General features: G+C 47.1%; 1 protein-coding gene across 1 annotated transcript in view; it reads right to left on the bottom strand.

Moving 5' to 3' along the window:
* LOC134761575 (uncharacterized) overlaps positions 1 to 14,885 on the bottom strand; it is a 75,308-nt gene that overhangs the window by 9,162 nt on the left and 51,261 nt on the right. Inside the window, exon 3 of the mRNA XM_063725073.1 lies at positions 7,213 to 7,364. Within this exon, the coding sequence (XP_063581143.1) occupies positions 7,213 to 7,364 (152 nt within the window). The remainder of the gene's footprint in view (positions 1 to 7,212; positions 7,365 to 14,885) is intronic.

Genomic DNA, 14,885 nt, shown 5'->3' with positions numbered 1-14,885 from the left:
CCAGACTCTGACATCCTTCACCTTTTAATGTCCTCCCTCCTCCAATCTAACTCAGCACCTTATTCCGCCATCAAGTGCATGTACTGGAAATCTAAACGCTGCCCAGACTGTCCCATCCCAGTTGCCTCGTCCCTGATCTCGGGGATTGATCATCTCTTCCCTGGACGGCAGCCAAAGCTCCCTAACTGACATCCTTGCAATGCATTTTGCCCCTTTCAGTTTTGCTTTTCACATGTTAAGTCTTCTGACATGCAAATATCTCCTTATATTGCTGCTGCCCTTTAAACCATTCCATGGCTTCTCATCGCCCTCAGGAAAACTTACGCTGAACCTCTTACTCGTGCACAAGGCCCTACTTGTTCTGGCTCCTGCCGAGGTTGCCTGGCTCACCTGCTACCTACCTCCACCCCCACTGCAGAATTCTTCCACGTGCCTCTGGACATGCGACCTCTGCACCTCGGCTGCCTCTGTGCAGTAGGCTGGGACCCGTCCACTGTGTCCACAGTGTAGCTGGGGCCTAGCACCCTGGCTGCAGTCGAGGAGGGACCCAGTCAGTATTTGAGGTGAATGAATATTCTTTCCTGATCAATTTGTGTTGTTCTCCTCTTGACTTTTACTTAATTAAAAAAAAAATACTATTAAGGGAAGCATGACATGAGAAAGGATTGTAGGTGTTTTCTCTTAGGAGAGAAATGTGAAACAATGGAGGCTGAATGTGTTTAGAGGATAAATATGCTCACCAGTATCTCAGCTGGAATTGCCTTAGTGACGACATCATCACTTTCCCTCAGATGTGGATGTCAAGTTTGTAACACCAAGAACCTTTGGAAAAAGCTCCCGTCGTCCGCCTTCTCGTCTCTCCCCACCATTGTCCCTGGGTGGCCTTATCTGTGTCCAGCTGCAGCTCACCCCTTATTCCTCCATGATCTCCATTTTCAGACCAGATTATCTCCTAAGCTCCAGGCTCTAGTGGCCTCCACGTGTTTCCACCTAAAGATTTCCCATACTGAGGTCTCCTTACTTGGGTTCAATGTGCCTTAACGTAGTTTTCTTTCTTAACCTCACACTTTCTTACCCTCACACTTCTGTATTTTCCTATCTCAGTGAAGGTCCCTGGACTAGTTTCCTGGGCTGCCATAACAAACTACCACAAAGTAGGTGGCTTTAAAACAACAGAAATGTATTCTCCCCCAGTTCTGAAGGCTGGAAGTCCAAAACCAAGGCGGTGTTAAGGCCATGCTCTCCCCGAAGGCTCTGGGGAAGCATCCGTCCTTACCTCGTCTGTTTCAGGCGCTGCCAGCAGGCTGTGCTGGTCCTTAGCCTGCGGATGCATCACCCCAGTCTCTGCCTCCCTTTTCACGTGGCCTTTACCCCTGTGTTTGGGCCCCCATTTTCTTTTCTTCTAAGGATGCCAATCACTGGACCTAGGGCCCACTTAGGGCCTATTCCAGCAAGACTTCATCTTAATTCGATGATATCTGCAAAGGCCGGCCCTATTTTCAAATAAGGTCACAGGTACTGGGCATTAGGACTTGAACATATCTTTTGGGGGACACAGTCCTACCTGCTGGGAGTCCCACTGGCCTCCTTCACCCCAGAAATCCTTGGCCCTTCCCTGTCCTCTCCTTCACACTCCACATCTAGGCTGTTTATCTTATTTTTAGAATAGCTGTCCTGTTTTCTCTGTCCTCCACTCCACTGTCTTAGTTCCAGCCCTAATCAAGCTAGATGACCATGACAGCACCCCCACTCTTCCTCTTTGCCCTTTTGAGTCCCTCCAACCCATCCTTCAGCCAGCATCCTTGTTCTTAAAATTTGCCTGCCGGGCCGGGCGCAGTGCCTCATGCTGGTAATCCCAGAACTTTGGGAGGCCAAAGCAGGCGGATCACTTGAGGTCAGGAGTTTGAGACCAGCCTGGCCAACATGGTGAAACCCCTCTCTACTAAAAATACAAAAATTAGCTGGGCGTGGTGGTGGGCGCCTGTAATCCCAGCTACTACTCCAGTGGGTGAGGCAGGAGAATGGCTTGAGCCTGGGAGGCAGAGTTTGCAGTGAGCCGAGATGATGCCACTGTACTCCAGCCTGGGTGACAGAGTGAGACTCCGTCTAAAAAAAAAAAAAAAAAAAAAAATTGCCTACCAGCCATCCCACTCTGGATATGTCCCTGGCAGCTCCTCCTGCGTGCATCTTGGGCGACACTGTCTCATTGACTCATTCTCCCCCATCCTTTCCACCTCAATTCCTCTTCTCTTCTGAGAATCAAAACCAGTTTCTACCATCTCTGAACATTTAACTGCCTGTTAGCAGCTATACTATTTTTAAAAATACAAGTTATTGAATAATTATGACGTATATATTATAAATGTGAAGTAGATATTACATCCATTTGTGTATGGGGAAACTGAGGTTCCCATGGGTTAAGCAACTTGCTGAAGAGGGAGCTGATGTTTGAACCTAAAACTCTATGGCTTCAAAGCTCTTCCTATTAACTGTATTACTAGGGTTCAGAAGATTTAGCCTTGTAAATATTTGGAAGAGCTTGCCAAGTTTCCTGTTCTTACAATTTTTAGTATTTTATAGACACTGTCTGCTGTAAATGAACATAAAACACCTAAAGAAATTCACGATGATGATCCATACCTCAGTTATTCTTAGTCATTTATTTTCTCATTTCATAGTGAACTAATAACTATTTGGTTCAGAGCCTACAGGCCTATCATATTTTGCATAGCAATCCTGGTGAATTTATAGACAGTTGCCTGAATAATGAGCTTATTGTGTTACATCTTAAGTTTTGGTAAAGCCTTCTTTTTTTCTCCTTGAAATAAATATAAGCATAGGTATATTCACAAATTTTCTTTTAAACCTTTACAACAATAATTTTATTTTCAGTGCAAATTTTGTTTAGCATGAGACTCAGGCATCCTATGAAATTCTTAGCCAAATGAAGTAATAAATCTTTTTTTTTTTTTTTTTTTGTGAGAAGGAGTCTCGCTCTGTCACCCAGGTTGGAGTGCAGTGGCGTGATCTCGGCTCACTGCAAGCTCTGCCTCCCGGGTTCATGCCATTCTCCTGCCTCAGCCTCCCAAGTAGCTGGGACTATAGGCACCCGCCACCATGCCTGGCAAATTTTTTGTATTTTTTTTTTTTTTTTTTTTTTTTAGTAGAGATGGGGTTTCACCGTGTTAGCCAGGGTGGTCTCAATCTCCTGACCTCGTGATCTGCCCGCCTTGGCCTCCCAAAGTGCTGGGATTACAGGCATGAGCCACCGCACCCGGCCAATAAATCATTTTTAAAAAGTATTTTCTGGCAAATAGCTTACCCATTTGGTGTTGGCTTGAACTTATGGAATTTCTTTAGTTTGACTTATTAAAGTAAATGAAACTTGGGTGAGGAAAATTCCTGTTTTACTCAGGCAGCCAACCCAAAGCTCATGTTATTGAAATGCCCTCAGTCTCCTGTCTCCATGGAGTCTTCCATGCGTGCACTGCTCTGATGGACTTTATCCACACACCATCCCTGACATACTCACAGACACCATCGGCCCTGAGCTGGGCGCTGTGAGCCTCCCTTACACTCCTGTCCTGCCTGATGGGATCCACAAACAATCTGGAGGCCTTGGATGGAGTCCACGTACCATTAGCTGTGCAAAATTCTGCATAGATCTGTGGAAAACGTTCAGCCCTGGGCAGGATCAGCTATATAATTTGCAGACCTGGTGCAAAATGAGACTGCACGGCCTCTTGTTCAAATATTACTAAGCATTTCAAGATGGTGACAACATTTACTCAAGCACTGAGCCCAACCATGCACTGGCTCAGCTCACCTGCCCGTGAAGCCAGCCACGCCCTGGGGGCTGCTGTTCTGCTTTCAGACCCCCGGTGCTCTCCTTCTTCAACCTGTTATCTGGGCCCTCATTTTCACCTGCATTTGTCACCGATCTCCAAGCGCTGCTGGGTCTGTGGCCTAGATCCCTCCCCGCAACACACCCAATGCTTCCCCTTCCACTGCCTCTCCACACAGGCCTCCACCAAAAATCCTCCACACGGGCCTCCAGACCTGGCCCTTTCTGTCCCTTCCTTCCTTCCCTGGCATCCTCAGCTCCAGCCAGGCCTTCTCTGGCCTTGGTGTGTCTACCGTGGCTTTCTCCCACGCTGCCCTCGGGAGGGATGCTCCTGCCCCTGAGCCTCCTTACAGGCGACCCCCTCTGCCTGAATCGCCCTTCCTCTCTGTCTTCCCCTGGCTGACGCTTACTCAGCCTTCAGGTCTTGGCTTCAGCACAACGTCCCCTGTCCTCCAGGAGCTTTCCCTTCCTCCACAGACCAGGAGAAGTCCCCTGGCTGCCCATGCCCCAGCGTGCTCTTCCTGCTGGTACAGCTCAGTGTACTTCCTGTCCACGAAGATAGGGGTGCCTGCGCCTGCATCAGAGTAGAACTCTGCAAAAATTTGTTGATTGTTGGTCGGATCAATGCCAGGCTCTCCGGTGAATTCAGTGTCATACACAGAGAGAACTGCTGTCACTTAGCAATGAGGGAAATGCAGTACCTGCTGTTGCTGCTGCTATTGCTGCATGGGAGGCCCGAGGAGCATCCTTGGAGCTGGGGCTCTGCTGAAAGACAGCGTGGCTCATCTGAACAAGTACTGCTCACCAAAGTGTCCACTGCTTGTGTTGCTATTAAGTGTGTATTTATTTATTATTTATTTATTTATTTAGAAACGGAGTCTTGCTCTGTCGCCCAGGCTGGAGTGCACTGGCACAATCTCAGCTCACTGCAACCTCCACCTCCCGGGTTTAAGTGATTCTCCTGCTCCAGTCTCCCAAGCAGCTGGGATTACAGGCTTCTGCCACCACACCAGGCTAGTTTTTGTATTTTTGGTAGAGACGTGGTTTCCCCATGTTGGCCAGGCTGGTCTCAAACTCTTGACCTCAGGTGATCCGCCCGCTTCAGCCTCCCAAAGTGCTGGGATTACAGGCTTGAGCCACCGCACCTGGCCAATTGTGTTTTTAAAAAGTGACTTCTGAGGTGATATGTGCATTTCAAAATTTTCTTCTCTGTTTTTCTGGTTTGCGACAATATGCGTATGGTACTTTGATAGTCATGAGAAACAACCCGTCCCCAGGAAATTTTACGTTAAAAAAAGTACCAGGCAAGAGCAATTTGCTGTTAGGGTTCATTTTAATTGCAAATGTATTTCCTCTGGCTGGAAAGGGGAAACTTGTTTCCTGACCTGCTCTACACCCCACAGAAGAAGGAGTATGAAGAGGAAGTGAAGTATGCTGTCAATGGTGCTAGTTCATCTGCTTTTAGAAACATTTATGTAAAAGTAAGAAGACAAAATAGCCATCACGCTAAACCCAGGGTGCTGCGGAGCCCCAGGGTGGTGTTGACTGCTGCTGAGGTCCTGAGCTGGGAGGAGAGTGAGGGCCTGGCCTTCAACTCCAAGGCCATGGCTGTAAGAAACAATCATTTCCAACCCCACTTAATTATCTCTCCCCAGTCACTTTTTTTCCTTCTGTTATATTTGTCTTCTGCCATGTAGGTAAAGGAAGGAAAAACAAAATTTAATAAGTCTATGGAGTAGGTTAGGCAGGGGTTAGTGTGGATAGTGAGACTGAAGGGTCAGAGGAACATGAGACAGGTCAGACTGGGGTGGCCAACTGTCCCAGTTCACCTGGGACTGAGAAGTATCTGGGCCTGAGACTCTTGTTTTAAAACTGGGATGGTCCTGCACAAACCAGGAAGAGTAGATCCCGCTACTCCCTGATGGCCTGTGAGGCAGCAGACATGGCCCAGCCGTCCCCGCCAGGAGCCCCCACTCTGAGGTCACATGCCCTGCACCTCCCCATTGCACCCCGAGGGCCTCACAGTATTACCATTTACCAGGGCAGTTCTGGGAATCAATTGCGGCCTGACATTGGGAACCCAAGCCATACTTTCATCTTCAACATGTCACTTTTTAAACAATTTTGTAGAATGAAACTCCTTTAACTTTTGTTTTAAAATGATTTGTGATTAAAGAGAAAACAGGATCCTCGTATGAACTGAGATTGTGGTACATTTGAACAGTCAAAATTGTTCCGTTTAACTTGCATTGAATGCAAATTTCAGTTCCTAAAAAACCCAAATAAAGTAATACATGTTCAGGGAAGGAGGTTTGATTTATCTCTTTTCCCAAATGATGACCTAGTAGGAAAATTGCTGATTGAGGAAAAACACATGGAAGGTTCGCGCTAATGCGGGGACAGACTTCATTGCTGCTGGAGGGTCGCCATGAAAATAATTCGTGTCGGGCCCCACTTTCCACATACCACCCCCAGACTTTCTAATGACCCCATGAGGTAGGTGCCACCATCATCCTGGTTCTACAGATGAGAAAACTCGGAGCAGTGAAGTGGCCTGAGGACAGGCATCCAGGCCTCACTGTCACCAGCATTGACAGCATTCCCATCATGGCTTTGCTTTATCTCTTCTTATTCAAAGACAGAGAAAAGAAAGTCTATTTCTACTGCTGTATGGCCCTTGTGCTAGCTCAACCGCTCAGAGCAGGGGAGTTAAAGTGCCAGCAAGCGAAATACCTCCAGCTGAGTACGAAAGATGAGACAGTCAGAGGCAGCTTCATATTGAAGGCAGGTCTTCTGAGTATGTCTTTATTGGGGAACTGATATTTATAGATGACAAAGAACTTTCACATTCATTAGGACGAGGAGGAGAAGCAGCACTAGCAACAGCTGAAGGAGTAATTAGTAATAGTAACAATAAAAGTACCTTTCATTTAGTACTTGTCACATACTGGGTGCATTTACCTATACATATTTCTAATTTTCAAAACAACCGAACGAGGAAACTGAGACCCTGAACGTGGCTTTATCCCAAGGCTAACCCTAATGTCCAAGCGTTTTGCACTTTATCATATTCACATTTTCAAATGAGTTTCTCTCATTTTACAGTTGAGGAAACAAAGATTTCTTGGGGGTACAAGTTTCAGTGATTACACATCCTTAGAATCAATGGGCCAGATTTCACACCCAAATGTCCAGAAGCCCCTCATACAGAACTCAGAGTCAGTGCCTGGGAAAAGCCACAAGGCTTGTCCAATCAGCTGGCTTCCCGAGCCCCATAGAAGGATGGGATTCCAAGATACTAGTTAGGAATCTTTTGGTTCTATGGGGTACAATCATCCAGAGTTAAGCAAACAAGGAAAATGTAATACCTGATAAGTGTCCAGTATAAGCAGGACCGGGCTTCCGCAGAGCTTGTGGAAGGGCAGGACTGAAGTCTGAGAAGCTTTCAGGGCTCTGTCTCTCGTTGCTGTAGGCCAACTTCCATGCGCCTCAGTGCAAGGTGGAGAGCACGGAATGTGGTCTGGGGAGCACCAAGTTACACATCGTGAGTCCAGCAATAGGAAAGATTTCTTTGTTCCATTTTATATTCCAGGTGAAGCGCCAGTGAGTGGCTAAGCAAGGTCGCCATCCTGGTCCACACTATTATAGACAGGAGGCAGGTGACCTGTGACAAGTTCATCCCTTTGGAATGGGGGACCAGAGTTACCAGAGAGCTGGGAATCATTGTGAGTGGACGGAGGACTCAGTAGGTGTCCATTGTTGTGTCCAGGTGTCTGAATTCAAAACAAGTTAAAATGAAGCATCATACTCACACCCAGAAAAAGTTAAGCAGGGACTAAGTTAGTGACAAGACAGTTCACCAACTATTTTTTAAAATCTTCTGGAAAACATGTGTGTGCTGTAAATATTGTCTTGATGACAATGAGCTGTTTTTAAAAGATTTTTTTTAAAGGATAATTTAGTGGGGAAACATGCTCCCAGACAACAATGCTCATGGACCCAAGACCTTAAGAAGATTTTTGGCGCAAAGGAGTCTGCACGGATAGGCTTTCCTGACTCATACCCTACTTGTTTCCAAAGCTCCCCTGTGAATAAATATTACAGCAGGAGGGTCAGGATGGAACATTAGCAGATGTGAACATTTTGGCTCTTGAGGGTGACACTGCTGAATCTATGCCAGGTCGTCTCTCTCTGGAAAATTACTAAACTACACTCAAATGATAAAACAAAACAAATACATTTCAGGCGGGGCGTGGTGGCTCATGCCTGTAATCCCAGCACTTTGGGAGGCCGAGGCGGGTGGATCACGAGGTCAGGAGATCGAGACCATCCTGGCTAACACGGTGAAACCCCATCTCTACTAAAAATACAAAAAATTAGCCGGGCATGGTGGCTGGCGCCTGTAGTCCCAGCTACTCGGGAGGCTGAGGCAGAAGAATGGCGTGAACCCGGGAGGTGGAGCTTGCAGTGAGCCGAGATTACGCCACTGCACTCCAGCCTGGGTGACAGAGCGAGACTCCGTCTCAAAAAACAAACAAAAAACAAATACATTTCAAAATGAACACCCGAAGCCCCCACAGTTGTACCTGTGTGCCTCCATGCACCTCTGCAATGTGGTGGGAGCGGAATATCCATGCCCAAATACTTGCCCATAAATATCTCCCATCTAATTCTTTGTGGAGGAGATCAGATCCGAGTGGAAGGGCTCGGTGTCCCTGAAGGTAACGCCCATTGTCAAATCAAGAGGAGTCTCTTTCTAACCCTAATAGGCTTGTTAACTCTTGGCTTTCTTCCTGTTCCTTTTTAGATAATCTATTAGGTTGGCACAAAAGTAATTGCAATCTTTGCCATTAAAAGTAATGGTAAAAACCGCGGTTACTTTTGCACCAAAATAATACATCACAGGTTTATACTCAGCCTTTGTTACTATTTTAGATTGAATTATTTCCGTGCAAACCCTCAGAGCACAGGTATCTGTAATTATACTTTGCAAGAGATATTACGTGCTACCAGCAAATTTTCCAGCTCAGTGTCGCAAGGCAGGAGCTGTACATCTTCTGACATGTGGTTATTCATTCCATACAGTACTGAGAAAGAGCCTTAGTCACATTTGGATTCCCTAAGGAAGTGTCAGGCCACATCACTGCAGCCACATTCCTGCACAGAGCTTGCCTCAACCTCGCTCCTCCAGGCAAGCTCCATGCCGGCCACGTGATGGCCCCGCCAGTGTTGAGAAGTGATTCATCGTCAGCTCCAGGGGAAAAACAGACTGTGTAGGAAGGTTCCATATGACAAAAACATCCGGATTATTTTTCTTTCTGCCTTCTACTGGGCAATTCGGACCTTGTTATCATACACCTGAGGTGGAAGTGTGACGTAATTAAACTAATTTACGAAAGTCACATACAGAAACCAGAGTCATTTTTTAAAGCCCCAGTGTGGTTAAAGTTTACTTCCTCTGTACATTTATAGCAAAGGCTTTTGAACATGGTTGAGGGCAGAGAGCCAGCTTCGGGTAGATTAGGAGAAGGTCTATTTGCTGGTTACTGCTGCTTCAATTTATATTTCCCCCTCAGTTTTACCAAGGAAAAGGCCTTAATGGACTGAATTCAATGTGAAGCTTGTGTTATTCTCTATCTGTGGCCACTTCAATGTGAACACCAATGACCATGAGCCGGGTAATGACTTGGAAATATACTAGACAGAGCACAGCCACGGGAAATACCGCGGAAGACTATTTTAGCTCCAGAATAACATCATTAAAACTAGCTTAATTTAGTACAGCATCTGGATCAGAAATAGTCCTAAACATGCATACACAAAGCAAGTATACATTTGTATGATACGTACACAGAGCTTTAAAAAGCAACCTGGATATAGTGTGTCAGTTTTCAGAAAGGGACCAAGATGAGATTAACGAACCTTGACACCTGCTTTGCTCTCTTCCACTGCCGTAGAAATCCTCTCTGCAGAGAATCCGGCATACTTCATAGATACAGTATTTGGAGAAGCAGCAAGGCTGGATGGTTTGTGTAACACACTGGAAACGTCATGAAGCTGATTCTAGATTTGCCAGTCATCAACTGGGAGCACTTGGCCACGTTTTCTAACTCACAAAGTTTTCCAGGATAACATTTCACACTACCTCCCCTTGGTGTTTTGAGGAATTGTCAATAGGACAGACAGGCAAGCACATGAGAAACGTAAGCTGCTAGTTGGTACAGGTGGGTTGGGCTGCGGGAATCAGGCAGGTGTATGGAGCCGGGTGACTCACGGAGGAGGAGGGGTTCCACCTGGGAGGGATGCTCCCCGGTCTCTATCCACATAGCTAATGTGAGTCACCACAGTCCTGGCTCCCTGCCTGATTTGCTTCCGGGTCAACCAGGGAACCCCAGGGCCACCTGGGGTTGGGCCTGCTCCAGCTGTTCCCTTCGGAGCCTTGTCCTGCTTGCTTTGCACTTGTTAGAAGAGGGAGCAGGTACTTCCCCGCAGGGAACTGTGTCTGCCTTCAGCTGTCTAAATTCCATGGAGAAGGCCTGGAGATCCATGGGGAAAACTCCTTTCATTCTGGGATGGTCTGGCCTGGAAGCCTGGAGCAGCTTCCTCAACCCCTCCGCCCTCCCCTTCTCCCTGCCTTGTACCCAAGGAGCCCCAGCCCCTACTCCACATCACAGAGGGCAGAGGTGGAGCCCGCCTGGGACGGTGGCCACCAATACACTCATCTCCAGGCCTACATCAGCACCCTCTGGGCATGACTTCCCTCACTTTCTAGGTAATGAAGAAAAAGCTCGTGTTTTACATTGAGATGTGTAATCTGCGTAGCTTGGAAGATGAGACTATGCAACCTCCAAATATGCATAAGGACTGTTGAGCTGAAGGCAATTCAGAAGCAGATGCAGGAGAGCTCTCTGCCCTCCCTCTGTTTGCCTAAAGCGGGGCACAAAGACAAAAGGTGTCCTGTCCCCCTTCCACCAGGGAGAACAAAGGTTAACCACGGAAGACAACTTCAAACCCTGTCGGCCTGGAGATGGCCCTGGAGGAACCCACATGGGCAAGCCTCACCGAGCAGCCTTCCTCTGCCAGTTATTTGCTTCTCCCCAAGTTGCTGCCCCCTAGAGACTCGAAATCCTTTTCTGCTTTTATTTTTTAAATATTTTAAAAAATACTTCCCCCCACCCCCACCGCATCCTCCATAGCCACAGCGGGCTCCGGGACACTCTTCAGAGTCCTTTTCCTTTTCCTTGTCACTTCTCTAAATATTAGCTGTTCTTTGTTGAAGATACTGTCTAAGCTGGAATTCAAAGGCATCTCTTTGGAAGTTACTCCCTCCATGGGTATCTTCCATGTACATATTAAATACACATGATACGAAACTTCTGTTTGTTCCATGTGCATATTAAATACACATGATACGAAACTTCTGTTTGTTTTTCTCCTGTTAACCTGTCTTTTGTTACAGGGGTACATTCCAACTAAGAATTTATGAAAGCCGAAGACAAAATTATTTTTCCTCCCCTACAGCAATGAGCCAGAAAGAGGCCACAGGGCCATCTGCTTTGGAAGCTTTGGTGGGATTCATAGGCTTTCTACCACCTTCCTTCATAGAAGAAACTGCACGCTTGAAAACTGCAATGAACCCAATGAAAAAAGAAGAGGCTTCTGGCTACAATCAAATCTACCAATTGGCAGGTGATGGTGGAGGCACTGTCTGCAGAGTGGCTTCTAGACCTACTCTGCCCCTCCCAGCCCCACGGGGCACCCCGAGCTTGTGAGAGGCACAGCCCCACCTGTGACCTCTCCCATCTTCTGGCTGTGCTCCCTGCGGTGCGCCCCACTCCAGAGAGCTCCAGCCTGGCTCCCTTCCTGCTGTGACATTTACCCAGTTTCTCAAGTCCCAATTTTCATTCTGATGCCCTCGAACTTTTCTCAGCACACTGTATCTGCAGTGAAAATGGAAATTCCAGACCTAAATCTATATTGAACCTCCCCAGATGTGCTGGCCCTGGGCTCTCCTTCCCCCTTCTTCGATCCTGAGGAACTGAAGCTGTCCTAAGAGCTCACGTGTGCGTCATCTCTTCCTGCACCTGCTTCCACTGGCCCTTGGCGGTAACCTGGGAACAACTGGTCAGGTACTGTTAGCCCCATTCTACCAATGGAGAAACCGAGGTCAGAACAGCTCAGTGGGATGTGCCTTCTAAGGTCACACGGTTCACGCGCACCAGAACTTGCTTCTAGGCCGCCTTTCCATATCCTGTGCTTTTTCAAAAGCCCCCTTTTAATGCTTACAACCCCTTTTTGCTGTGCAGGGTACAATGCTAGAATAGCAGGAAAGTGGTGACTCATAATCAACCTCTGACTTATTTGACCGCACACACAAAACAGGGCTCTCTACCAATTTTTCCAAAGCACAAATTACGTCTTTAAGAATGCTCTTGAACTCCAAGTGCAACTGACAGACAGCACATCATAGACCGCTTGATACATGTTGTTGTCTGAATGGAAAAACAAGACATGCCTCCAATTCCCCCAAAATAAGCGATTCTATGAAACTAACGCCACGAAAAGGAACTAAAGAAGAATGTGTCAGCTGTTCTAATACGATCAACTGATTACCTAGAACACAGGCAAAAATGCATGTCTGGGGTGTAACCAGTGGTGTGGGGGTGGGTCTGCCATTGTTTACAATCGCCACACATGGCGATAATAGAAAGCAGACCACTGCAGTGTTTTTCTTCCTATTTTTAAATTCTCTGCAGACAATGCACCCTGACTCCCACAGCTCTCTCCTTCCCCTTGGTACACCACCAAGTGTAACTAGTGATTCATACGAGGGTGATTTATGTTATCCATCAGATTTTTTCAAAATTATTTTTATTAGTCTTCTTGTTGTTGTTGTAAAATAAATCTCATTTCCTCCCACTGGGTTGCCAGACACTGCCTTCCCCAGCCTGCCCTCCCGCTCCCTATCTGCTTGCATCAGCCAGGCCTGGGGCAATGGGAAGGACCTGCAAAGGTGTTGAAGACCCTTCTCCATGAGGGAGTAGGAAGGCAATCAGTCTGTGCAACTCCCTGTCCCCCACCCAGGCCAGTGTAGGTGATCAGGCCACCAGCTGGCATCTGCCCTGATCCTAGATTTCTTCTGGGCCTCAAATCCAGCCCTGAATGTCAGGCCAGGCAACCGGAAACTACTTCCTCCCAGTCCCTACATCTTCTGTACCCTCACTGGCTGGTCCTGCACCTACACCTGGACAGAGAGCTATCTGAAGCTGTGACACTGGCATCTCCTGAGGCTAAGAACTGTCCTTGTCTAAACGCCTGGCTGTCACCCCAGCTCTGCTATACCAGCCTCACCAGACTGATTGAGATAGAGGCCACTCTAGCTCAGACTTGAGTTCCCTACTTTGTGATTTGAACCTTTGGACACTCTCTGGGGGAGAAATGTGGATTTAATTTCTCTGGCCTGGTTTTAATGGTGTGCTGGTAAATGTGCACAACAGGCTCTCTGGAAGAAGAGCCCTGAAATGTACATTTGCCAATTTCTGTCGTGTAAATACTGCCCCCATGGCCAATTTCCAGCTGTCAGTAGGATGTCACTGAATGTGGAGGTGGAAAGAGATGTGCAGCAGAACAGGGTTATATAATACTTCCTCCACTCAGACACGCAGATGTAAATAAACTTGATGGCCCGGGTGTGGTGGCTCACACCTGTAATCCTAGCATTTTGGGAGGCCAAGGCAGGCAGATCACGAGGTCAGGAGATCGAGACCATTCTGGCCAACACGGTGAAACCCCATCTCTACTAAAAAAAAAAAAAAATACAAAAAATTAGCCAGCGTGGTGGTGCACACCTGTGTAGTCCCAGCTACTTGGGAGGATGAGGCAGGGGAATTGCTTGAACCTGGGAGGTGGAAGTTGCAGTGAGCCAAGTTCACACCACTGTACTCCAGCCAGGAAACACAGCAAGACTCCATCTAAAAAACAACAACAACAAACAAACAAACAAAAAAAACAAAAACAAAAAAACCCAAAAAAACTTTGATGGCATAGGTAATAGTAAAGTGTACATCACTAGGAAGTGATGAGCTTTAAGTGTTTATTACTTTTGTTTTTAGTATAATCTATTCAATTTGTAAGTTTATATCATTTAATTTTTATTTATTTTTCTTCTTTCTTTCTTTCTTTCTTTATTTTGAGACAGGGTCTCCTCTGTTGCCCAGGCTAGAGTGCAGGGGCATGATCATGGCTCGCTTCAGCCTCAACCACCTGGGCTCAAAGCTCACACCTCAGCCTCTTGAGTAGCTGGGACTACAGGCACCCGCCACCACGCCCAACTAATTTTTGTATTTTTACTAGGGACAGGGTTTCACCATACTGGCCATGCTGACCTCAAACTCCTGACCTCAAGTGATCCATCAGCCTCAGCCTCCCAAAGTATTGGGATTACAGGCGTAAACCACTGCGCCTGACCCATTTAATTTTTAATAATGGCTGTGTTTAACAACCAGCTTGCAAATTTCCTGAAAATTTAACCATGAGTGCTCCTGGGCCCATCAGGGCCAGCTCTAGCATGTCACAGCCTGGTTGGCTCTCAGGCCCCATCTTTGCATGGCTTCAACTAGATGTCATGGTCCCCTGCCCGCAGCCTGCATGACTCAGAATTCCTACCAGCCAGGGCCGTGTGACTTCTGACGTCCAGGTTGCCAAATTCAATAGGTAAATTTCAGTCCTTATTCTACTTGGCCTCCCAGAGGCTCCTCTCTTTTGAAACTCTCAACACCATCATCGTTCCTTGCCATGATTTTAAACCTTCTCTGAGGGCACAGGTTCCTCTGCCGGCCCTTCAGCCATTAGTGTTTTTCAGGACCTGAGGTCTTCTTCCACTGTCCTCACTGGGAAGGTGAATGCCCCTGCTTCCCGGATCCCTGCCTTCAGTTCAGGTCTCCCTGTTGAACTCAGGTCTCATCTGTGCAACTTCCAGCTGCACAGCTTCCTGTGACCATCTCTCAGGCGTCTCCTACTCAACAGGTTCCATCATCCCTAC

Source organism: Pongo abelii, chromosome 5 (assembly GCF_028885655.2).
Source record: "Pongo abelii isolate AG06213 chromosome 5, NHGRI_mPonAbe1-v2.0_pri, whole genome shotgun sequence".
Lineage (NCBI taxonomy): Eukaryota > Metazoa > Chordata > Mammalia > Primates > Hominidae > Pongo > Pongo abelii.
The sequence above is the reverse complement of the archived record's forward strand: the minus strand, read 5'-3'. Positions and strand labels throughout refer to the sequence as shown.